Source organism: Teleopsis dalmanni, chromosome 2 (genome assembly GCF_002237135.1).
Source record: "Teleopsis dalmanni isolate 2A chromosome 2, ASM223713v2, whole genome shotgun sequence".
Taxonomy (NCBI): domain Eukaryota; kingdom Metazoa; phylum Arthropoda; class Insecta; order Diptera; family Diopsidae; genus Teleopsis; species Teleopsis dalmanni.
The window spans coordinates 75,742,247-75,766,913 of NC_051847.1; the positions used below are offsets into that span (position 1 = coordinate 75,742,247).

Genomic DNA, 24,667 nt, shown 5'->3' on the forward strand with positions numbered 1-24,667 from the left:
AATTAATAAAAAAATTAAAAAAAAAATTAATAAAAAAATTAAAAAAAAAATTAATAAAAAAATAAAAAATTAAATAATAATAAAAAAAAAATGAAAACAAATTAGTAAAAAATTAAAAAATTAGAAAAAAATTTAATAAAAAAAACCCTTTAATAAAATAAACATGTATATAAAATGTAAGAACATTATAAATGCAAAATACTGTTTAATACCTTAGATTAATTTTTTCAAAATTTTGGGAAGATTTAATATATTTAAACACATATTTTTAAGAAGGTATAGGTCAAAATGATTCAACTTATAATTAATAATAAAAAATACTGTCGGTTTAAGGATGCACAACCGCTTGGAGTTAATTTTTAAATGAAAAATGTTAGCATTTCTTAGAGATACTTAACTTTCAGTTTGAGTGTGGCAACATGAGTATTATTTTTATTTAATTGAGTATTAATGAGTATTTGTAGGATTTGGAGGACTCAGTACAACTTAAACATCACACAAAAAATGTTCAAGCTTTTCTTACTTTGATAAAAATACTGTTTACACTTAAAGCTACATTTCGTTTTGAGGCATTCCTTTTGACAACAACTCAATTTAAATTTGACCGCAGCGGCCATCACCCCAACTTAAATCGGTGGTTTCTCATCGGCGGCACTTTTCTTATGCTCTCCTTTCTTAGCCGATTTTGTTTCAACAACATTTATATTATAGGCCCGCATGCGGGCTTCATGCTCGAGTTGGCGATGACGTAAACGCACTTCATGCTCCTCACGCAAATGGTTCAGTTTCAATTCTTCCTGTTGACGGTAGTAATTAATTTTCAGATCCTGTTCCAACTGTTCAAAACGTAATTTTTGCTCATGCTCACGACGTGCATAGTCCATGTCAGCAACACGTGCGCGTTTCATCAAATCGAACAGACCCTTTTTAAATCTATCTTCTGCTGGAGGTATTGCGGTTGATTTATTGAGTATTTTTGAATTTGAATGATCAGCTAATGTTTTTACATAAGATTCTGCATGAATAGCAGCATCGTCGTCCATTGACGTGGAAAGCTAAAAAAACATATATAAACATTAGAAAAACATATAAACAATTATTTAAAAATATTTAACTATAAAATTTATTAAAAATATTTTTATGTTAATTATTAATTTTTATAATGATAGATAATAGCTATCATCTATTATCTATCAGATAAGTACTAGATAAGTATTGTACTAATATTAGTAAAAAAATAATATGATTCTTTACAGTTTATACGAAGATACATAATTTTTTGGAATGTAGCCATTTACTTTCAAAAAATGTTGACCAGAATTATAGGTATTCTATACCACGTTGTTGTAGCCCGTAAAGATCTATGTAGCAGATAACATAAAAGAATTGTTAATATGAATATAGGGGTTAAAATATTGTTGGATAAACCAAAAGTGTATTATGTACTTTAAGTTAGATTAGGTTATGCCGTTGATCTAGAAGGATCCACTTGGGTCTGTTGGCTCATTGCGTTATGTATAAGGAAAAATTCAGAAGTTTAAAAACCACCTTGAACCTTAAATAAAGCTTAAAATGCTATTAAATGGCAGGTTTTGCAGTAGGCCAAGATACTCAAAAAAAGAAGGTAGGAACCTTCCTAGAGTAGTAAAATTTATGGGCTGAACAAAAACAAAACTGATTTGAGCTACTGTCATCGTTCTCTTCGTAACTGCGATAGGAATGATTAAAAGGGAGATTCAATCTTCTAGCATGTTCCCTAATCTACTATAACCACTGAGCAAATCTAGTATATGACTGATATCTCTACAGAGCATTTCACTTTCTTTTTAATAAATGCCCAACTTGCACTCAGATTTTTAAGTCTTATCTTTTAAAAAATTCATCAAAGAAAGAATTCAACGGTTTGCATGTTGCCAACCATAAGCCTAAATTTTTTAAATGATTCGAGTGATTTCCTAAAGTACTTCATCTGGCTAGCGCGTTCGTTTGGAAATGTGTAGCAGTCAAAAACCGTCCTGGATATAAATTGAACTAAATTTAAGAATTTTAAAACAGCTTGACTGTCTCATAGTATGTATATATTCTTACTAAATATATCATCTACTTTCAGATAAGTTATAGTTTATCTAATGGCGATCACCTTCGCCTTAGAAAACCCTTGAATGATTAGAAAATCCATTGTGAATTTTGGTTAGTCTATCCACTACTTGTTTTAGAGCCGTAGGTAAAAATGATTAAACCCTCCCCTGAGGGTCTAGATCCGTTCACTATACAGTAATATCATACAATAGTAAAGGTCATAATAATATAAATATAGTCTAAAAGTACAATAGAACAGTCAATATTACAAACAAAATATCTATTTTCTGCTGGATAAGAACAATTTTGTGTAATGATCAAACACGATAGCACACCTTGACTCAGTCAGGATATAAAAATATATATTTAAATTTATATGAGTTACAAATGTTTGTGATATATATTACTCCTCAAATAATGGATTAGCAGTTCGAAAATGTTCTTGTATGTATTCTAAGTGTTAATTATGTGTCATTATAATGAAATATCACCATCATGAACTTCGAATATCAGCTAATTTGGAATGCAGATTATGCCTCGAAGATAAAGAAACAACTATGCATATTCCTTTGACTTTCCAGCTTTAACAATGCACTGAAGAAACTTATTTCATATGAAATTTCTGTCACCAGAACAGTTTAAAAACTCTTCTCTAGACTTCGTTCCGGACTTTGTACACAAAACTTTAAAGTGCTTTGTGTAATTAATAGTGAAATGTATACAATAGGAATAACTAATGCAAAAGCATTAGTTAAGTCTTTATATTAATTAAGCTTACCTGTGGTTTACGTAGCCTTTTTGTTTTAACTCCAGCTACCTGCGCTGATGGCTCCGCTTTAACTGCATTAGCTGCTTTTTTATTGCGTGTAGGCGAAACTTGTTGCGTTTCATTTTGTGATTCAGCAGAAGGTGGTGGGGACGGTAAAGCACTAATTGATTCTTCTTGAGTATCATCACTAGCATTATTTGGCAATGATGCTAATGGCATGTCTTCATCCTCATCAACACTCAAATCTTTTTTTCCACCACTAAGGCGATGGCTGCGTGTGCTTACTGGTTCCTTTTGTAATTCTTCCATAAAATCAATTAAATTGAATGCATCTAAACTTGAGTCTTTAAACTTTTGCTGATACTCACGTTTAGCTGTGTTCTTCATGCTACGCCATTGTACTTGTATTTGTTCCAAAGAACGATGACGGAAATTGAGGGAATTAAACCTAAGAAAAAAATAAACGTATATATTTTAATAATTTATAGAAAATGAAGTATAATTTGTATTTAATATTTATTAATATTTACTGTTTGGTTATCTGCAACCAGGCATTTCGTTTAGCTTTTATACTTGATGTATCCACATTGCGGTTCTCAACAAATTGCAATTTTGTTTTTATAACTTCCAGTAGTAAACACTTAAAATAATGTACAAAATATATATTAGCATTAATTAAATTATATTATTTAAATAAAGTTACTCTTTCTGCTTCTTCCCAATTTAGCGAACGTTTTTTGCGTGCACCTTTCTTTTTGCTGCTACCAGCTTCTTTCAGAGAATCATCTTCCAATTGCTCACTTAATTCAATATCCGCTTCCTCCCCATTACCGGAGCCAGAATTAATTAAGACTTTTTTAGTTTTTTCTCCCTTTTCACTTGCTTTGCTAGGTACTGAAGCGGCGGAATCATAAGCATCCTCAAGCTTCATCTTAACACGCAAACTTCTTTTATTTTGATCTTTATCCAAATTTACCAGAATTTTTGAAAATGCTATTAAAGTTTCCACTAAGAATTTTACTGTTGGAATTTTTGTTTATATCCATTCACTTGGAATAATTTGGAATGAAGAGAGCTGCCATATATTGCAGAATCCAAAAGCAGTAAATATGTTAAAATAATAGTATTGTATATAATTTGTGTGGATTTTATTCAAAAAAAAAACTAATTATAAAAGAATTGAAATTTAATAAAATTTAAAAATATTGATAGTTGATGAGAAAAATTTTAATACAATGAAATATTTTATATTATAACAGTATTCATTTTATATCAATACTACTGATCGTTATAAGTCACAATTGGTAAAAATTTTTTATGTCATGAATTTAAGTTAATAATTTTAATAACATTTAAGAATTATTAAATAATATTAATTAATTTATTAAAAATAATATACATATCAAATATTTAGTATTCTCCAATTGTGTTAAGAATTTATTTTTTAAAAATATACGGCAACCCTGTACATTTGGTACCAATTTTGACATTTGGAAGTATTGCGTACGCGTGAAAGAAATAGACTAATTGTCATCGGTATTTTACAGGCAAGAAGAAGGTACATTTTTTTTTTGTTCAGCAAGAACGTGAAAAGTAAAGAGATTTTATTTGATATTTTAGAAAATGGCTTTCGGTGATTATCCAGCGGAATATAATCCAAAGGTTCATGGTCCTTACGACCCTGCCCGCTTCTATGGCAAAGGTAAAATAGTTTGACAAGCAAAAATTACGTAATGTAATTTACGTTCATTCTGTTACCTAAGTTAAAATATATTTATATATTTTTCTTTATGCAAAAATAACATGCTCCAATGTGTTTATTTGTAGCTGATGTTCCATTTGGACAAGTGAAACTGGGTGAATTGGGATCTTGGCTTGGACGCCGTAACAAGTCTCCAAGCGCAATTGCTGGTGCTTTCAGCCGTGCCTGGTGGCGTTGGCAACACAAATATGTGCAACCAAAACGTGCTGGTATTGCTCCATTCTTTCAAATCACATTTGCTGCCATGACATTCTTCTATGTCATCAACTACGGAAAAATCATTCACCACAGAAACTACAAATATCACTAAACTTTAGCTTTACTACTTGCAGTTTATCGGATGCGTTAGTGCTAGCAACTAAGGGCTATCTTCTTTCATTAATAATTTGGGATTAAAAAAAATTATATATATTTTTTTGTTTTCTGAATAAATTAGAATAATTTGCGCCGAATAAAGAACGTGTTCCGAAGTTATATGTAAAGTTTTCTTCTTATTTTCCAAACTGATTTCCATTGAAGTTGAATAAGTACACAATCAATCACGGAAGTCTATAAAGTCATGTTCTTGATTCAAAATTTTTCGGTTTAGAAGTATTCCACGCCTTAGATAATTGGGTTTTTTCCTTGGATTTGGCCAAATAAACTACGTCATTCATGGTCAATGTTTCTGGCTATCCTGTGTTATTTACAGCAATCTTCATTATTTTTCTTTTGAAAGATTCAGCAGCAATAGGACGCATCTTTCTACAGGTTATATATCTTAATACTTCTACTTGAAGCTAATAGGCTTACTTTTAATAAAAGACATGCAATGCGCAGTAAGTCTAAATCAAATAATAGATCTATATCAAATAGTAGATCTATATCGAGCAGTAGGTCCACATCGAGTAGTAGGTCTACATCGTGTATTAGTCGTACATCGACTAGTAGGCATACATCAACTAGTAGGCAAACATCAACTAGTATGCGTACATCGACTAGTAGGCATACATCAACTAGTAAGTCTACATCGAGTAGTAGCTCTATATCGAATAGTAGGTTAACATCGAGTAGTAGGTTTACATCGAGTAGTACTTCTACATCGGGTAGTAACTCTACATCGACATTAGTGATTGTTTGTATTGTGACAATGGAGTATTGCCTTTTAAGACAAAATACAATAAAAAGAATTTTTATAGCTTAAATGTGATCAATGTTTTCTCTATAGGAAGATAAATATAAGACTGGGTACCTATTTTTAGATATTCTATTTTTTATATAGAGTTTTATGTGCCAAATTATCGTGCGAAATAAATGTTTATACTTGACTTAAGGTAAGAATATTTGAACTTGAAGATCAAATTTGAAGTTCTGTGCCATATGCAACATTTCTTTACGAGTAATCATGAATTGTTACGTGAATTTTATACTGCAGTGTAAATGAGATTAGCGAATGGTACATCATCAGGTGTGTTCCACGAGCTACTCGTAGTAAAACTCAAGTAAAATACAAAATGAGAGCGTAACACAAATAATGTGCCAAATTACGCTCTTTACACAGATTTTCATGAAACAGCTTTGTGTAAAGTCTGGTGAGAACACCAGTGCCGCGCAAGTACACAATACAAAAATTTAAATTCAAACCAAAACAGCTGATTCATACATCAATACACATTTTACTTGAAATAAAATGTACGAGTAAAGTCTGTGAAGCATTTTCAAATTTCGACAGGAATGTTACGCTCTCTCAGATGCTTTCATTTACTCGAAAATTTGTTGGTGGAACACACTTGTGTATACACAGTGTTACTCAAAGTTACTACGAGTAGCTCGTGGAACAGAACAGATTTTTACTTGAAAACGTTACCGTACTTACTATGTAAACTGTTTTTCTCAGAAAGAAAATAAGTTTTCAAAGTCAGTTTTAACTTAATTTGACGCATGCGCTGCATGTAACTCCTCTCAGGAAAAAATATTAAAGTAGTATTTTTATCTGAGATGATTTTTTTGGTACCAATTTTTTTTTTAAACTAAAAAATGAAAGTTTGATCTTCACTGCAAAAATGATCAATCTAAATGAAATGTTTTGAAAATTAGTACTAAAAACATTTTAGAGATATTGGTGTCGGACACGTTAAATTTTATATTCTGTAGATAAAATCACAACTGTCAAATTGTAAAGTTTGAGATTCACTGCATAATTATTCAAGCGAAAATTAGTTCTAAAAACATTTTAGAGATATTGGTGTCACACGCGGCAACATTGAATGCAATTGTTAAATTGTAAATTTTGCAACAAATCGTATAATTTAACAATTCACTATTTTTCTATTGAACTTAAAAATTAAGACTGTAAATATTTAAAAATATCAAAACTTTAGACCAAAGAAGATTGAAAAAAGAAACTGAGAGTTACTCGAAAAACTGTATATAAAATATAATGGATAATTCAAACAATATTCAAAATTTTAAGTAATGAGGTGAAAATATTACGCAGTACAAAAACAAAATGTCAAATGCTACGCAATGGTAAGTAATGATTTTCCCCACCCGGTCTTGTTATTTTGCCCACCCGGTCTCTGGTTGGTTGGTTGGTTGCAGTGGCAGGTCATAAGATAACTTCAAATGTACCTCAATTAGCGATTTTTCGCCGTTTTGCTACCACACTCCTCGCAAGAACCCCAGTATAGAAGAGCAGAGACTAAATCCATCCCACCGAATTTAGGTAATTTAACAGGTCTTTCATCCTTACCATTGAGCAGTCTGATAGACTATCACAAAAATATTTTCCTAAGAACCTATATCTTCTGGATGCTAGAGCTGGGCATTCACAGAGAAAATGTATTATTGTTTCTTTCTCCCGCGGGTTTCCACAACTTCTGCAGTGAGAGTTATGGGGAATACGCAGTTTCTCTGCGTGAGTTCCTAACCACCAATGACCGGTAAGAACCGCAATAAGCCTTGCAGTGTTTACGCGATCTTTTTTGATGAGTTCCAGAGATTTATTTTTATTATAAGTGGGCCACGTTAACCTGGAAGTTGCACATGACCTTAGTGCTTTCCATCTGTTATTGGCGAGTTGCAGAAAGTAAAGAAAGGTACTTCTTTTGATGGTCTCCAGGGTAATATAGACTGATACCGCCAGTGACGCATCTAGGGAGGCACCAGAGCGGGCTAAACTATCAGTTTTCTCATTCCCTACGATGTTCCTATGCCCAGGAACCCAAATGAGTGTGATATCAGCCAACCGGTTTAGCTCGTCGATTGCTTCTCTACATTCTTTTACTATTTTTGATTTTGTTATAAAGGATTCAAGAGCTTTAATTGCTGCCTGACTGTCAATAAAAATAGCAACACTACATCTGTTCTCGATGTGGCTTGCAATTTGCCGACAGGCTTCTTTTATTGCTAGGATTTCAGCCTGAAAAACCGTAGCTTCGTTAGGTATCCTAAGAGAGATATTTATATTTTTAGATGGTGCGAAGATTCCTGCTCCTGCCCCATCGCTCATTTTCGAGCCATCTGTATATATTTTTTTCGAAATTTTTCCTTTTCCACTCATTTCTTGAAGGGAATATTGTCTGGAAGTTCCTTTCGAAGTCTATACACGGATTCAGATAATCCGATGTCATCCTATACAGACAATTTAGAACTGTACCTAGAATCCGACTATGTCCATATGTTCGTTTTAACCATACGCCTGTTACTTTCAGTCTTACAGCGCTATTACAAACCATGTTTTTAATGTGAAGATCAATAGGTAGCAAATGCAGCATCACGTTTAGGGCGTCCGAAGGAGTCGTCCTAAAAGCTCCTGTGATGCCTACACATGCCGTCCTCTGAATTCTGTTAAGTTTGCCGGTCTCTACTCACCACGATGTTTGCATTTTCCGAGAAATTTCGTTGTTTGTTTTGATTTTTTGACGTTACAAATCCGTTGAGAGATTTTTTTGTTATATTACACAAAGAGGCACAATGATTCAAAATTTCCTATTAGTTTCTTTTCTTTATCTTCTTTGCTTTAAGGCTCAGTTAGACGGTAGGTAACGTAAGAAATTAAATCGAAACGAAATGCACAACCAACCAAACCTGCGTATATGATAGAAACGAAATAAACAAAAACGGTGTACTTTGTTTATTTCATTCCTATCAAACACACAAGTTTGGTCGGTTGTGTATATATTTTTGAATTAATTTCTTACCTATCCTCTAACTGAGCCTTTAAACTTTGTTTATTAGGCGAGAGTTCAAGTAAATATATATAAAAGATTTTATTATTTAGAATAATTATAAATTCCCTTTTTTTATAATATGTCTGTTCTTAAATTATTTTAAATTGTTTCTTCATTGACATATATATTATTAATAATAATTCATTTAGTTACTTGTTATGCAATTTCAAACTTCGTATCTGGTAGATTTATAGACTATATACGCAATATTCAATATATAAGATTCAATATTTGTGTATTATTACTTTTGTAACCCACTATATTGATTTCTTAAACTAATTCATTTTAATTTCTTTGTGAAAGTATCGATTAATTTAATATTTTATTATTTGTGTGATTGAAGAGTCAATTGTTTTATAAAGGAATGTTTTAAAGTTTTCCAATAGGGATTTGAGAAAGCTTTTTTTTATATAAAAAATTTCTTAAATGCAATATAAATATAACTATTGTGAATTATTATTATTGCTATATTATTATTGTGAATGCTACAAATAAACGAATGTCAAAAAAATTCATTTGCCAGAAATTTTAAAGTTAGCGCTGGAACTTGCCGACACTACTTACATATTGATAAAAATATTTAGTAATATTTTTTTGCTCGCTACACACACTGCACAGCGATGGAATCTAATAATGTTAAGCGTTTGGATGGTGATACAATAACACCACAAATAAAAGGTCCAAATGATGAATTATTCCAAGCGGCAAATAAAGCATATTTTAATGGGTTCCGAAAGATGGGTGTTATACCAAGACCTTCCGATATAATAGAAACACATGAAACGCTTCCACACGTATGTGCGCAATGTTCGGAAGCATATTCAACTCCACATTTATTGGATATGCACGTTGCTGAAATACATGATTCTTATTTTGAAGCACTGGTCCGCAAAGGTGAGAAACCGATGTATGCGTGTTTCTTCATGAACTGCAGCATTAAATCCTATAGCTACGCTGAACGTAATAAACACTGTGTGAAGGTACACAAGTTTCCAAAAAATTTTAGATGGTTTCAGTTGCGTAAAAAAGAGCAAGAGCGTCAAGCTGATATGGATCCAAAGAAAGAGCAAACCAATGATAATGTTGCAGCAGCAAAGGTTGAAAAAGCCGCACCTTCACATTACAGAAACTTCACATTTGGTCATCATAGGGTTAAAGCCTTCCAAGGCACAACAAATCGTAAAGGTCCTGAGAAAACGGTTAAAGCCTTGGAAAATTTAACTGAAATGAATGATGCATTAGATGAAGTCTAAACATTGCATTTCAATGTTTTCAGCAGTTATTTAATAGTTGAAATATTTATTTATAATTTTATGTTCATGAAATTTTCAAACGAAAATACAAAATTAAGTGAATTAGCAATTTTTTAAATTTACATTGTTTTTATTTTTATGTAATAGAACTTATTTTTGTTGTATAAATTAAGGGCGTAACTGCTATATTCAACATAGCAGTCTGCACTCCACTTTTAAATAAACAATTTACTTTGCCTTCGCGATTCTGAAAAAAAAAATATTTTGTCATATATTAGAAAAACATTTAAATAGCAAATCCTTACTTTGCAGTATTAGCATTAATGTAATGGTAGGCGACCACCAACAGAAATAGAAAGACTCCGAGAACGTTGGAGAAAACTGCTAATTGGACGTCAGTTATCATCTTTGCTTGGAATGCTGCAAAAAAACAAAACAAGAACTTCAGAGACACGTCATTTACAAATTTACTTTCATATGCGCTTTTATAGAAATAATTAAATATATATGTCTACTTAAAAGTTAAAATAAAATGTATTAAATTTTTATTTAAGCACCTTTATTTATTATCTATAAATATAAATATTGACTTCACCGGTGTGTATTAACTATTTTTGTTAATGTCGTCTTCAGCTTTACTGTTTCGATATTTTTTTTTATCGATTACTACTAAATGTCATATTTCAACAATAAAAGTGCAGAGAGAAATCGACTAGAAGTCACTACAAAGTTAGTAAATTTGACGTTTTCGATTGGGTTATTTGGCGAAAACAAAAAAGGCGAGTTTAGGTAAATTGATAGTAAATTGTGGGAAATAGGGTGTTAGGTGTTACAATCGTAAAAATTTTGTAATACGTTTAATAAATATATAAATAAATATGTTATATACATAAGTGCAGTGCAAAAAATTCCTAGGAAATTTCAATTTACACGGACTCGCCCACGGCCTCAAATATATATTTCATTTAATCTGATTTAGAATGAATTACGTTTTAATTGATAATAATTAAGGTCTGTTATACGTCGTTTACATTGGCCGAAAATGGCTCATTTTGGTCAAAAATCGAAAATGAGTATCGAATGGCTCATTCTTGCATATAAAATTTCAAGCACAAAATGAGCAATTTTCTCACATTCTGTATGAATGACGTTCGAATGCATTCCACATATGTTCCAAATGCAAAGGAATCTATTGAACATACCCTAAATAAAAGCTCTTCATGGCATTTTGACAGTTTGTAAAAGCTGTTTTGACATATTTACAAAAAAAGATAAACAAATGTTTAGTAGTTTTATTTCAGTTTGAATTGTTACCATGAGAACGAATGAAATACAACGAATGTAAACACTTTCAAATGAGTCATTCAAAATGAGCCATTTTCGGCCAATGTAAACGCCGTATTAAGGTCCGTTTAATATTTTTATTGAGTATGTTCAGTGTCGAATTCTTACAAAATTCAAATGGTACACTGCATTTTATTAATAATAATAATTAAGGTCTGTTAAGGTCTGTTTAATATTTTTATTGAGTGTATTTAGTGTCGAATTCTTACAAAATTCAAATGAAATACTGCATCTTATTAACAATAAATCCAGTTATTTAATGATTCTGAAACAACAATTGCATGACATTTGTCATTCGTACTTCAATTAATGTTATTATTTACAGTTAATGGGTTTAATTAAATTAGCTTTATATATTTTGAAAATAGATGTCTAAACAGAATTCATATAATATGGTGTTTACATTGACCGAAAATGAGTCATTTTGAATGAGCCATTTGAAAGTGTTTACATTCGTTTGTTCTCATTTCAAACAGCTGATTTTTCAGCTTGCCTGTTGATTTGATTTTTGGCCTGTGCCAAAAATCTGTTGTAAGAAGATTAAATTTGACTTCAAACCTTACAATATAAACTGAAAACATGTTTTTAACTTCGATTATTCTCTTTTTGGGAAGTAGAAGTTCTAAAAAGAGGTACATCGTTTTCAAGAAAATGCAACCATCAAACATTTGTTTACATTTTTTGTAAATAAGTCAAAAACAGCTTTCTCTAACTGTCAAAATGCCATAATGAGCTTTTATTCAGGGTATGTTCAATGTATTCCTTTGCATTTGGAACGCATGCGAAGGACGTTGGGACGCATTCATACAGAATGTGAACGGAATGGTTCATTCGCGCTTGAAATTTTGTATGCAAGAAAGAGCTATTCGCTTCTCATTTTGGATTTTGGACTAAAAAGAGCGATTTTCGGTCAGTGTAGGTAAATGCCGTATAAGAGTGACATGCATTACATCATACATGAATGTTAGTTTATTTTTGATTAAAGTTTTAAATAATATATTAAAAATTTCCGATAATATATAAATAAATAATATGTATTTTTTATTTATATAATTTAAATATATGTAAAAAAAATATATTAATAAATATATATATATATGTAAAGATTTTTTTCCTGTAATGACAATGTTTTCTAACTTGTTTATAAAATATATATACAAAAGTTGCCCACTGTGCTCAAAGCACATTCGTTTACAGTTTTTTTTTTTACTTTATTCTTTTTTCGTAAATAAAAACATATGTTTTTAAATTCTTCTTCTTATTCTTTTCTATATATTCATAAACACACGTGCAGTTCGACTTTTAAATTTTAATTTATTTTTAAAATAATAAATGTTTAATTATTATTTGAAATAAAAAATTATTTGTAAAAGTCATAATGTCGAGCTCTTCTGACAGCGACTATGACGTCGAGCAATACGTAAAGCCAACACGCGTAAGGCGAACTGTAAATGATGACACCGCCGATTTGTTAGGAAATTTTGACGATGAAAAACGTAAACAAATATGCGATGGCACCTATGAAGAAAAACATTCTGAAGGTGAACAATCAATGTCTGAAGATGAAGATAATGAGACAATAGATGAAAATGCTGTAAATAACAAATCTACTAGTGATAATGAAGTGGATTCTGCGACGGATCCTAGTTCTAAACAGAATGGTGGCTTGTCCAAAGAGCAGCTACAATCATTGCTACGTGGTGCCTCCAAAGTGAATCGACACGTGCTCTATGTAACGAATTTAAATTTTGATACAACAAAAGAGGATCTGGAAGCGTACTTTAGCACAGCAGGCACAGTTAAATCAGTACGAATACCAAAAAAACGACGCGGTGGGTTTGCATTCGTGGAAATGTTGGATATTGAAGGGTTCCAGCGTGGTTTCCAGTTGCACAACAGTGAATTGCATGGGCGAAATATAAAAGTGCAAATATCTGAAGGTGGAAAGAAGAAATCAGCCAACAAGAAAAATATAATTAAACAGAAAAATCGTAAATTGGCCGAAATGCGTAATGAGCAAAAAACTTTTACGAAGAGTGGTAAATTCTATGACAAGGATCTGAAAAAAGAAAAGGCCAAGGAACTCTTAGCACGAAAACGTTGGCGTAAGAAGCCAATGAATGGAAGTGCGAAAACTTAATACAAATTAAAGGAGTTTTTAAATTTATTTTATGTTTTATAATTATTTAAATACTTAAAAATATTTACAATATAAATTTAAACAAAATTCTAAATTAATTCAACCAACGTATTATGTAGAAATTCTTTTTCCCTACTCTCAATAAGGACAAATTATTTTTAAGTACGTGAATACCGTGTGTAATTACTTCTGCTATATTTTGTGTACGCTTCTGGTTAATGTAAAATCCACCAGCGGTTATGATGCGTACAGCGTCAGCTAAATAGAATCAAAAATGATTAACATAATCTGCAAAATAGATTTTTTTTCAACTTACATTCTGTGGGAAAGCATTTCGCTTTCATAGCCAATTGTAAAATTGACATACCAGGCTCTGGAAGTATGTCTACGAGTGTGGCACCAGCAAAAGTTTGTGTAATTTCTGTATAATTAAGTTCACCTAATCCTTCAACATTTCCTTTGTACAGCGCATCTGTCACACGTTCAGCTTGTTTAAGACCACTCTCTATAAATGTTATGCTAGAATATTTAATAACACATTAAAGTTAGCTACTACACTGACCTCCATGCACGAGCAGTGTTACATCTTCTGCCAATATAGTTTGTGCTTTGCGCTTTTCTGGTTCCTTTCGATGATTACTCATTAATTCCTCAATATCTGACAGCGGTAAAAATGTAAACAACTTAAGCAATTTCTCTACTTCGGAATCGGGTGTGCGTACAAAAAACTGATAAAGTCCAAAAGTAGAGGTTTTATCAGCATCCAACCACACTGCGTTGCCAGCAGATTTGCCAAATTTATCACCTTCCTCATTGGAAACAATGGGAAGTGTCATACCAAAAACTTCTTTGCGTGCTGTGCGACTGATCAATTCATGTCCGGTCATTAAATTACCCATTTGATCCGAGCCACCCATTTGAAAACGACAATTGTAATTATTGCAAAGATGTAACCAATCGTAGGCTTGAAAAATTTGATAGGTAAATTCGGTAAAACTCATGCCAGCTTCTGATTCTAGACGTGTTTGCACTGAGGAACGAGATAACATGGAACCTAAACGGAAATGTCGACCCATATTGGCAATAAAATCTACAAAATTTAAATTAGCATACCATTCGGCGTTGTTGACTACTCTGAAGAAAAGGTTCCAGATTATTAAATGGCTTGATTTTTTATTCTAAATGATTTTATTACCTCAATTCTGGTAATTTTTGTCTATGTTTTTTATCGTCCCATAACAAGTCTTGATGATTTTGAAAAATACGTTTCAATTGATTTGTAATGCCTTGTAAATTTTCTTCAATTACAGTGTGGCCCAATTGGTTGCGCTCAGTCTTTCGTCCGCTAGGATCACCAACTAAACCTGTTGCACCACCAACCTGAAAGTAAGAATGTTTATTAGGTTATATGCAGTGAAAACTCACCTAAAGATATACATATGTAAATTAAATTCACTTTATTATTAATTGGAAGAATTTAATCGCTTTTGGTTGGACACACCATTTGAACAAACAATAGTTGATTGGGTATAAGTATCCGCTCAAGAGTTATTTTCAAACCTATGCACTTAGTACATGCTAAAGTAATTATATAGCGTATTCCCAATGCTAAGTCTCTCAGTGCTAGCATTATACGCAGATGACACGTGCATGTTATATTCCGATAAACATGCCAGAAATATAACCAACACATTGCCGGTGCATGTTAATCTCATCCTGGAACTCTTCCAGAAATGGAACACTAAAATAACAATGGGAAAATTAAGGCCCCGTTTATAACTCGTAAACACAGGCAACATTCACCGAGAGTGAGAGTTGGTGACATTGCGATAAATTGGGAGGACAGTAGCAAATACCTGGGAATCACGTTTGATAAGCGGTTCACTTGGCACAAAAACACTGCAATGCTTACAGCCACTTTTTAAACACAATAATTTTAGCGCTAAGAACTGAAAGTTGATCTACGACCAGATAATCAGACCGGTACTACTCTAAGGGTGTGTTACGTATAGCAAAGCTGCCAACTTTACTATCTAAAAACTACAAGTTGCTTAAAATCAGGATTTCTGAAGATTTTTCAAAGTGCCATGGTATATCCGCACGAATAACATGCTAAGAGACCTTAGAATAGACTCGATCAAAAAATATATAAGGAACAGAGCTCTGTAGCTATACGCGAAAACTTACAGGCTGCTCTACATAGCACTATCTAATCTCAGAGCACTCACTAGCAGTATCTTAGATCAGTCAGCGTATAATCAGCGAAGCTTGTGAGGAATACATAAATTAGTCAAAGAGAAGGGAGGGACTCTATAGATACTCCCCAGCTAAGAAAGAGCTGGGTCTGAATCGGAAAAAACTCAACATAAGACTCTCAATATTTTAACCAAACAGGCAGTGTTAGTTATACAAAACATATTACATAAAATGATAAATAATTTATCAACATACCAATATATCATTTTAAAAATTAGCAGCCATTTACACCTTATAGTCCCCACTGATATTGTTATTATTGTAGGTTATAACATAATAATTACTCATTTATATACAAGCAACCCTTATATGTCAACATACTTACCAATGCTATTGGATTATGTCCTGCTCGTTGACAATGCAATAGTCCCATTATAACTAGTAAATTTCCAACGTGCAAACTGCTCGCTGTAGGATCAAAGCCGGCATAAATAGTTTGTGGTGATTTTTCAAACAATTTAGTCATTTGAGGTCTGCAGAAAGGTAGGTAAAGAAATAAAATAACAATTATATTGAAAATAATATAGAAATGTCTTTACCCTGCTGTGTCTGGGAATAAATCCTGAAAAAAACCACGATTTGAAAGCGAAAGCAGGTTACGATTTGTAAAACTTTTCCGTTGTTGCAAAAATCTGCATTGAGCAGAAAGAAATTTTAACTTAACACGAAACATACTTAACTTTTAATATTAAAATAAATTTAGATTTTAATTAATGTTTTATAAATATTAAATTTACACCAAATGCATTGGAAGATGTGTGGTTATATGAAAAACATATGTTGACAACGTAACAAACGTAATGAACCAGACGTGCAAATACCAAAGCAGATGTAAATGTGTTTAACAGTATACGTAAGTATTTAATTAGCTTAAATTAATAATAAAATGTGTAAAAATAATATATTTTTAATAAATAGAAATTAATTTATGTATTATTTATAATTAAAAACATTTTATTGCTTAACTGACTGTTACGTAGTTTCGAAGTTGTCTTTCCTATTCTTTACAAGTGTCAGCTGTTTCGTTACGTTATGCCGCATACATGCGCACTGTTTTGTTTTATTTTTTTTTACATTTTTTCTAACAAAATGCAATCAGCTGTTTGTTACGTATTCTCCGGTTTTTGTTGTTATTCACATTTCACGTTTAAATATTTGGAATAAAATGTTTCGTTTACGTTGCTATTATAAAAATGTAAATAAAAATCTGCAAATTCTTTTCAAAGAGCAAAGATGTAGCAAAGCTACTAGTTCCATAATAGATAAAAAATCAGATGCAGTTAGCGCAGGAGGAGAGCAACGTGGTTCCACTGTCAAAACGGCGTCAACGGACGTAAAACCAAAAGCACGTTTGCCATTAGTAAAAACATTCTTCTTAGGCGAAGTGGATAAAGATTTATTAGCCTTTCCCGAAGTTATAGTTCGTGAGGATATGACAGACTTACAAAATGCGATACTCCCGTTTAAAGGATTCTTTAAAAGTGAAGAAAGTAAAACCTTAAACACAGATACAATGAATCAGATAAAGGATTTGGGTTTATATGGCATAAATGCACCTATTGACAATGACGGAAAAGGTTGGGATTGGAGTGCTAGCTTAATAGCAAGTGAACCAGAATCAGATAATATGGAAGCTGCTTTAGCTTTATTATCACATCGAGTCATCATTGATATATTAAAAGAGCAGGGCAATGAAGCACATCAGAAATTTTTACAACAATTAACCAACGGTAAGTATGATCTAAATGTGTATATCTATATATATAATATATAAATACGTTGTTATTTTAAAGGTGATCTTGTTGGAGCTGAAGCAATTTTTGAATATAACGTACCAGAATTTGATTTTTTCAACACAAAAGCAAAACCAAACCTAGAGGATAAAACTTGGGTAATAAATGGAGAAAAAGCATATGTAGTTACTGGTCCACTTCCAGAAGGAAGTAGAAATCTATTTCTGGTAATTGCACAAACTCAACGTCCAAATGTAAAAGGTGATGCTGCGAATGGTAGCACATTATTTTTGGTTGATGCCGCAACGCCTGGTGTTAAGCTTGGAGAGCTGCATTCTACCATTAGCTGCAATGGACTACAAATGCGAAGAGTGCAATTCCAAAACGTTATTTTACCCGATAGTTGTGTAATTGGTGAACCATTTGAAGGTGGTCAGGCTGCTGAGACTTTAGTTCGGTCACAGCGTTTACGCATGTCAATGGTTGGCCTAGGCTTATCTAAAGCTATTGTTCAAGATATGGCAAAATATTGTGTGAATAATAAACAATGCGGTGTGGATTTAAAGTAAGTTTTATTGTACTCCATGTAAACATTTTAATGATTTTCTTTATGTTCCATCCAAAGAGATTTAGATATTGTACGTACACATTTATCAAAATCGCTCTGCACCACCTACGCGCTAGAGAGCATGATTTACTATACTGCTGGTCTTTTAGATGAGTTCAAAGAACAAGATGTTGGCATGGAAGTTGCAATAACAAAGGTATAATTAATTCTACAAATAAAAATAAAAAATATAATAATTAATTTAATAACAAAATTAAATTTGTAATTAATTAGTGTTACGGTTTAACGAATGTTTTCAAAGCTGCGTGCAAATGGATGGATATGTTGGGACCCAAATCAATACTCACTTCACAAGCAACTGAAAAAAGTTTACGCAAAGCTGCGCAGCTATATGCACAGGGTGAATCCATGGACACACTTAGATTATTCATTGCAGTTACCGGTTTGCAACATGCCGGCGTAAGTTTCCAATACACGCATGTTGTAAAAAGAAAATTAACAGTTTTATCTTAAATACCAATATAGGTGTTGATGCAAGACAATATACGAAAGTTCCGTAATCCGCTTTTTCATCCTGGAGCAATTTTCGATAAAATTTTCAAGACTGGCAATGTTGATGAACCCAAAACTAATATGCGTTTAGGTGAAGCTCTTCATCCATCTTTAGATACTGCGGCTCAATTGTTTGAACACTCAGTGGCACGTTTACACATGAGTGCTGAATTATTGTTAACTCGTTATGGCACTACTATCCTTGAACAACACAATGAGTTAAATCGTACAACTGAAATAGTAATGTATCTCTATGCTATGTTTGCCAGTCTTTCGCGTGCTTCACGATCCTATTGCATTGGATTGACACTGTCTAAACGTGAAGTATTGCTCGCCTCCAGCATTTGCATACATGGACACGATCGCGTAAAAGTTCTTGTAAACGAAATCTTTGTTGGTGAATATACGAATAACGATACTAATCTAAGAAATTTAGCTAATGAATTAATTAAGAACAAATCATATTTCCCAGAACATCCATTAACATACAATTTCTAAAGATCGACAATTTTATGTAAATTTACTCGTTAATAGCTGCTTTAAGTTTATGTATATGAAAATAAATTATAATTTCATTAAAAGGGTTTTAATTATTAAATAAGTTATAAATTGTATCAATATATCACATTTCTATTATATAGAATAGTTTAAAAAGGTCTATTTAAGAAAGTAGCTTTATATATTAAGCTCTTAATTTATTATTATGTATTAATGCTTGTATCCCTTTGAGGGATGTTGATCGAATCTTGATCGTCGTTCTTGGAATCATTATGTTTTCATCATAACATATACTTCAGCTAATTTCTATTAGAGTGTAATAAGTGTAGAATAATACCACCAACTTTTTAAACACCTAAATGTACATTAAATAATAAAACAACGATAGAACATTGTAGTTGTAGTGGTAACAAGCGGAGATCTATCAAGCAGTTAACATGAAAGGAACTACAACTAAATATACATGGGTTAATAGGTGATGATAATACGAGAGGGAAGCAGAATGTTTAGGATTAAAAATGGATTGGGACTGCGTTGGATTGGAATTGAAGTCAATGAAGACCAAGTCGGAAAAGCTTACTCGTTCAATGGGAGCAAATCTGCCTCTTCAATGGGGCGAAACAAAAAATAGATTGAACTCAAGTAAGTGTTCGCATTGGGACATGAAAACGTATACACAACATCATAATGGATCAAGCTACAGTTGTGGCACAAATTGAATATTGACGCATTTATGCGTGACAAGTTACTGTTTATCACATGGCTGTATCCTTATCTCATTTGAGCAAGAACAGTTCTGCTGCATGTGGAAAGCGTTGTTTTTCCCAGGTGATAATAGGTGAAGGTCGATTTAGAACTTTGTTGCAGTGCAATCGTAGTCTCGAAGAGAATACTGTATATGTTTGGCGGGCTATTAGTTCACGTTTTTATTCGATCTCACATATATTCACTCTATTGTTATAATGAATAGTTCCAAAAGGGACTATACCAGTGTTACAATAACGCCTCCTCCAAAAAAAGTTCGTAATATCCCTATTATTTTGGGAAATATGTAAATTGTTTTTGTTTTAAAAAACATTATAATTAACGCAGTATATGCTAAGTCTTAGCATAATACGACAATAAGATAATAAGCTAAGATAATACGACAAAGTAACGTTAATAAAGAAACTGTTTCTTAGGAAGATATGGACATCCCATAATTTCAGAAACATGACCATAATAGTTCCGAATCCGAAGAAGAGCTAAGAGTAAAGATAGAGATAGGCCTATGTTGCAAGATATGTTGGCAAACATTTCACCGTCTATAATGTAAAATAATCCCCAATCTCTTAATATATTAACCAAACTTCGAATTTTACCACCAAATCTATTAAAATATATATATATAGTTTAGCTTTGACTTTCGTCAAAATAAATTTACAATCATCTTGTTTTTGTGTCATGTTTTCCTGTTGGATATATATAATACATATTTTAGGTTATGTTAGGGATTAGGATTAGATTAGGTACTATTACAGTCAGTCTACATAACCAATTTACTAAAACTGATCGATCCATTGTTACAACACTATTATAATCTTCTAAATTCTGCTTTTATCTGCTATCGACTTAAATCATCTAATAATGGCTTCTTAATATTTCGAACGCTATTGAACGCTTTCGAACTTATATTCGTATCCATCTAAAAAAATTTGTATTCATGTATATGCCAATGACTTTAATCATATTTAAAACATTCCTTTGTATTACATTATTTGATTAACGTTTTTGTCTTGATCCGCCTATAATCCAATGGAATTTTTTCCCTTACTACATATAATAACTGCCTTGGTCTATTGTAAAGAATCTAAAATGGTACAGTGACCGCCTTATCAGTTGTTTTTATAATCCATCACTGATTATGAAATATTACTAAAGGTGTGAAAGGAGGTAAATAATAATCAGTACAAAATCAGATATATGTAAATATATATATAATAAAAAAGTTCGGAAATTGCTGTGGGGTGTGTTGTGTTCACTATACTTTCCAATAATTAAGCTCGTATTTATTGTCTATATTCTTCCGTTTCACATAAAAAACTTAAAATAAACCTATTTTTTTTTTATATTTATAAAAAAATCACTTCTCAGTTATGCTTCAAAGGGCTTGGATATAGGTCATACAGATGGAATCTTAAATAAATAATAAGAAACCTAGTTCGAAGTAATACTAACGCAGTCCCGGGGTAGGACAAAGTCTCTATGAATGAGAGTTGGATGGGTTTTAGTCCGTGTGAGTGAAATACTTACTTTCCGGGGCGCCTCCTCACTCATCTCCTCACCACTGTAAAAAAAACCTATTAAAATCGTTTATAATAAATTAAAAAATTATTTTTAAATTATTTTTATCTTAACTATTTCAGTTATATCTAAAAAAGTTATTATATATTGACATAAGGAATTTAATTATTATGTTGAGGCTAGTTGAGTCAGTGCACTTGAGCACTTATACTCTCTATTAACTGAGAGATTTCTTCATAACCCCTCCCTACGCCTTGACTAGGTTATTGTTTATCACTTCTTCAGACTAAGCTATAACTGACCTCAGATCTGCATATCTTCCTGAGGAGTCTGTAAGCGTTCTAAGATTCGATAACGCCTGTCAGTTTTCGTAAATAATTTCAGTGTTTTATCCTTTATGTATTTTTTGATAGGATCAATCTTGAGGTCTCTGAAGGTGTGCTCATGTACCATGGCACCTTGAAAAGTCTTCTCAGAGCCTGGCTTTGTGCAATTTCTAGATGGCGAGTAATAGTATTTGTGGCTTTGCTAAACGCTACACATCCATATAAAAGTGACGGACGAATTATTTGGTTATATATCAGCTTCCTGTTCTTAGCATTGAGATTTTAATTTTTGAATAGCGGTTGGGTGTGATGAAGAATTTAAGAATTTTAGAATTGAACATGTTTAAGCCATGTGAATAGTTTGTCCAACGTTATGTCGAGATATTTAATGCTATCCTCCCAGTTTATTACCATATCTCCCACTATCACTCCCGACAGGTTCTGTCTCCACTTACGCGTAATGAACTGAGCCTTAGTTTTTTATTATTTTTATTTTCCATTGCTGGAAATACTCTAGAATGAGGTTTATATGCTCTTGAAGTTTGTTGTTTATGTTAAGAGCACATTTTTCCGAGTACAGCATAAACGAATCGTCAGCATATAACGCCAGAGTCAAGGTACCTAACATTGGGATATCAGATGTATAAATGTTGTAGAAAGTGAGGGAAAGTGGCGATCCCTGAGGAACCCTTGCTTCTATAGTTCGGACTAATGAGAGAGCGCTGTTGATTATAGTGCGAAAAGACCTTCCACATAGGAAGCTGCCAATGCTCTTAGTTAGCCTGCCTGGAACCCCTAGATGACACATTTTTACTATCAGGCCATCATGTTAAAAGCTTTAGAAATATCAAAAAATGTTCATTACAGTCTTCTCTCTAGCTAGTTGAAGCTCCGTGTACAGGTAATTACTAAAGCCAAATTCTTTGTCAGGACAATTGCTCGTTATAGCCACTACAACATTTAATTTGCCAAGAATTACCCTTTCATCTAGCTTTCATATCGTTGGTAGTAGGCTTATGGGGATTTTAAATCTCGTGACGTATTTATTCAAGAGCAAACATTTAAATACAAAATTTACTATATATTCAAAATTTCTTTAAATAATAAAATTAATAACGTAATTAATTAATTAATTACTATATTTTATAAAACTGATTACAAAACGGTTTTCACTTACAACAAATAATCATTTAATTATATACACAATAATAATTTTTTCATAAGTGACGAAAACAAAGAATGCAAATGCCGGCAAGGGTTAAAGAGAAAAAATAGACGAAATGCTGATGTAAAAAGAGCGCAAGAAACAACAAATATCAATCCAACGGAAATTTTTTTATTGCTTTTCGCTTATCGAAGTGGAACGTCGTGACTTGCGGAGAATAAAATTATTTGTTTGGTTAAAATTAAATAGAACCAATTATTTGCGTTAAGTCGGATATGTCAGAGTTGGAAATGTGTTATTAACTATTAATAAGATTAAATATACAATTAATTGAAACTAATATAAAATAAACAATTGTGTTTATCTATTTTGTTTAAATGATGGTGATAAGTAAAAATTAAAACAAAACTATTATCACTCATTATTATTCAAATGTGAAAACATTTTTCATTCCGTGTGAATAATGGAGCAAAAATTGAAAATTTGTGAAACTGTACTTAAGTGCAACAAATCCTAGAGTTGCGCGTTAATATAAAGAAAAAAGAAAAAGTACTTTCAATACCCCACTCCTTTCGAACGGGATTACAATTGTCACACGGTATCCAATAGATACATGACAAACAGCAACAACAACAGCAATAGAAGACTATAAGCAAAGAATATATATTTTTTTTTGAACAGCAATAAAATCACTTCAGGAAAAATCAATAAAGCCGTGTTGAAATTACCGCCCGACGAAACTAAAGGAAAAACTACAGGTTAGTAAAAATAAATGAAGGAAATAATTATTAATTATGAAAAAATTAGTTCTGTTGCGCGCAGAGATTTGTTGCTTTTAGTGAATTTATATACAAATAATTAAGCTTTGAACTATTTGTATCAATTAGTAAGTTATGTGTGAATACCTTTTATATAAAAATAATGCATATGTTGCGTTTACATATGTTTTTTTTTATACAAATATCAAATGTATATTAATCATAGGTGATAATAAAATTAATAAAATAAAAGAATTAAATAATATTATACAACATAAGTTAAAGTGATCAGTTTATAACATATGTGTAAAAATAAATATAATGATTTTCTAATACATACATATAGTATATTAAAAAATTTAATTAAAAATGTGTTAATAAATTGTTTATAAAATTTCGTTGTCATTAAACAGCTGTTAATAAAAACAAAACAAATAAATATAAACCAAAAGAAATATACAATCACTGGAAATGTTTGATATGCTCAGAGAATTTGCAAAAACAGAAACAAAAAGTAAAACTGATATGAAACTCACCCTCTTATAAATTTTAACATTTGTTGCAAAACAAAAAAAATTTGAATAAAACGCTCGCATTGATTTATTTTATAAAAGGTTTTTTGTATGACAAGCATAGTAATTAAACAGATATTGTTTTAATAATTAAATACGTTTTTAATTTAATATCAAAAATCGTATAAAATTTACAATATACATAATAGCACAATATATATTATTAAATAGTTATTAAACAAATATAATATGTAGCATTAAATTAAATACATTTTTAATTTAATATCAAAATATCATATTAAATTTCCAATATACATAATAGAACATTATGTGTTATTAAAATAAAATATTAAGATATATATTATTTTTAATTTTTAAAAACTTTTATAGCATGAATTTAATGCTATTTTTATAGGAATAATAATTTAAGTTCGACAAGAGGTAAAAATTCACTGAGC

The 24,667-nt window shown here is 31.6% G+C and overlaps 8 protein-coding genes across 16 annotated transcripts in view; 5 read left to right on the plus strand and 3 right to left on the minus strand.

Moving 5' to 3' along the window:
* Window positions 1-227: 227 nt before the first annotated feature.
* Window positions 228-4,011, minus strand: LOC119684021. Its single transcript, XM_038097950.1, has 4 exons — window positions 3,552-4,011; window positions 3,379-3,488; window positions 2,858-3,296; window positions 228-1,055 (listed from the first exon to the last, which is right to left on the minus strand). The coding sequence occupies exons 1-4, from the start codon at window positions 3,777-3,779 to the stop codon at window positions 627-629; spliced, it is 1,206 nt and encodes a 401-aa protein (XP_037953878.1). The 5' UTR covers window positions 3,780-4,011; the 3' UTR covers window positions 228-626.
* A 285-nt stretch (window positions 4,012-4,296) lies between these two features.
* LOC119680592 (putative ATP synthase subunit f, mitochondrial) lies at window positions 4,297-5,086 on the plus strand. Its single transcript, XM_038093497.1, has 3 exons — window positions 4,297-4,406; window positions 4,469-4,550; window positions 4,676-5,086. Exons 2-3 carry the CDS (start codon window positions 4,472-4,474, stop codon window positions 4,918-4,920), a joined length of 324 nt encoding a protein of 107 aa, XP_037949425.1. The 5' UTR covers window positions 4,297-4,406; window positions 4,469-4,471; the 3' UTR covers window positions 4,921-5,086.
* Window positions 5,087-9,317: 4,231 nt separating this feature from the next.
* On the plus strand, window positions 9,318-10,129 carry LOC119681047 (protein lethal(2)k10201-like). Its single transcript, XM_038094111.1, has one exon. It carries the CDS (start codon window positions 9,442-9,444, stop codon window positions 10,072-10,074), a length of 633 nt encoding a protein of 210 aa, XP_037950039.1. The 5' UTR covers window positions 9,318-9,441; the 3' UTR covers window positions 10,075-10,129.
* Window positions 10,130-10,185: 56 nt separating this feature from the next.
* LOC119681048 (dolichyl-diphosphooligosaccharide--protein glycosyltransferase subunit 4) lies at window positions 10,186-10,721 on the minus strand. Its single transcript, XM_038094112.1, has 3 exons — window positions 10,632-10,721; window positions 10,380-10,494; window positions 10,186-10,321 (listed from the first exon to the last, which is right to left on the minus strand). Exons 2-3 carry the CDS (start codon window positions 10,478-10,480, stop codon window positions 10,303-10,305), a joined length of 120 nt encoding a protein of 39 aa, XP_037950040.1. The 5' UTR covers window positions 10,481-10,494; window positions 10,632-10,721; the 3' UTR covers window positions 10,186-10,302.
* Window positions 10,722-12,698: 1,977 nt separating this feature from the next.
* LOC119681424 (polyadenylate-binding protein 2-like) lies at window positions 12,699-13,563 on the plus strand. The gene has a single exon (XM_038094610.1). It carries the CDS (start codon window positions 12,797-12,799, stop codon window positions 13,556-13,558), a length of 762 nt encoding a protein of 253 aa, XP_037950538.1. The 5' UTR covers window positions 12,699-12,796; the 3' UTR covers window positions 13,559-13,563.
* A 51-nt stretch (window positions 13,564-13,614) lies between these two features.
* LOC119681569 (tyrosine--tRNA ligase, mitochondrial-like) lies at window positions 13,615-16,501 on the minus strand. Its single transcript, XM_038094807.1, has 6 exons — window positions 16,354-16,501; window positions 16,140-16,287; window positions 14,754-14,938; window positions 14,121-14,692; window positions 13,875-14,063; window positions 13,615-13,816 (listed from the first exon to the last, which is right to left on the minus strand). Exons 1-6 carry the CDS (start codon window positions 16,485-16,487, stop codon window positions 13,653-13,655), a joined length of 1,392 nt encoding a protein of 463 aa, XP_037950735.1. The 5' UTR covers window positions 16,488-16,501; the 3' UTR covers window positions 13,615-13,652.
* A 423-nt stretch (window positions 16,502-16,924) lies between these two features.
* On the plus strand, window positions 16,925-19,240 carry LOC119684033 (complex I assembly factor ACAD9, mitochondrial-like). The gene is made up of 5 exons (XM_038097970.1): window positions 16,925-17,544; window positions 17,608-18,112; window positions 18,173-18,311; window positions 18,389-18,574; window positions 18,641-19,240. Exons 1-5 carry the CDS (start codon window positions 16,980-16,982, stop codon window positions 19,163-19,165), a joined length of 1,920 nt encoding a protein of 639 aa, XP_037953898.1. The 5' UTR covers window positions 16,925-16,979; the 3' UTR covers window positions 19,166-19,240.
* Window positions 19,241-23,374: 4,134 nt separating this feature from the next.
* LOC119679657 (bromodomain adjacent to zinc finger domain protein 2B) overlaps window positions 23,375-24,667 on the plus strand; it is a 108,626-nt gene continuing 107,333 nt past the window's right edge. For all 9 annotated transcript variants that reach the window (XM_038092132.1, XM_038092140.1, XM_038092141.1 and 6 more), the window contains exon 1: window positions 23,375-23,697. The gene's annotated coding sequence lies outside the window, so the exon portion shown is untranslated. The remainder of the gene's footprint in view (window positions 23,698-24,667) is intronic.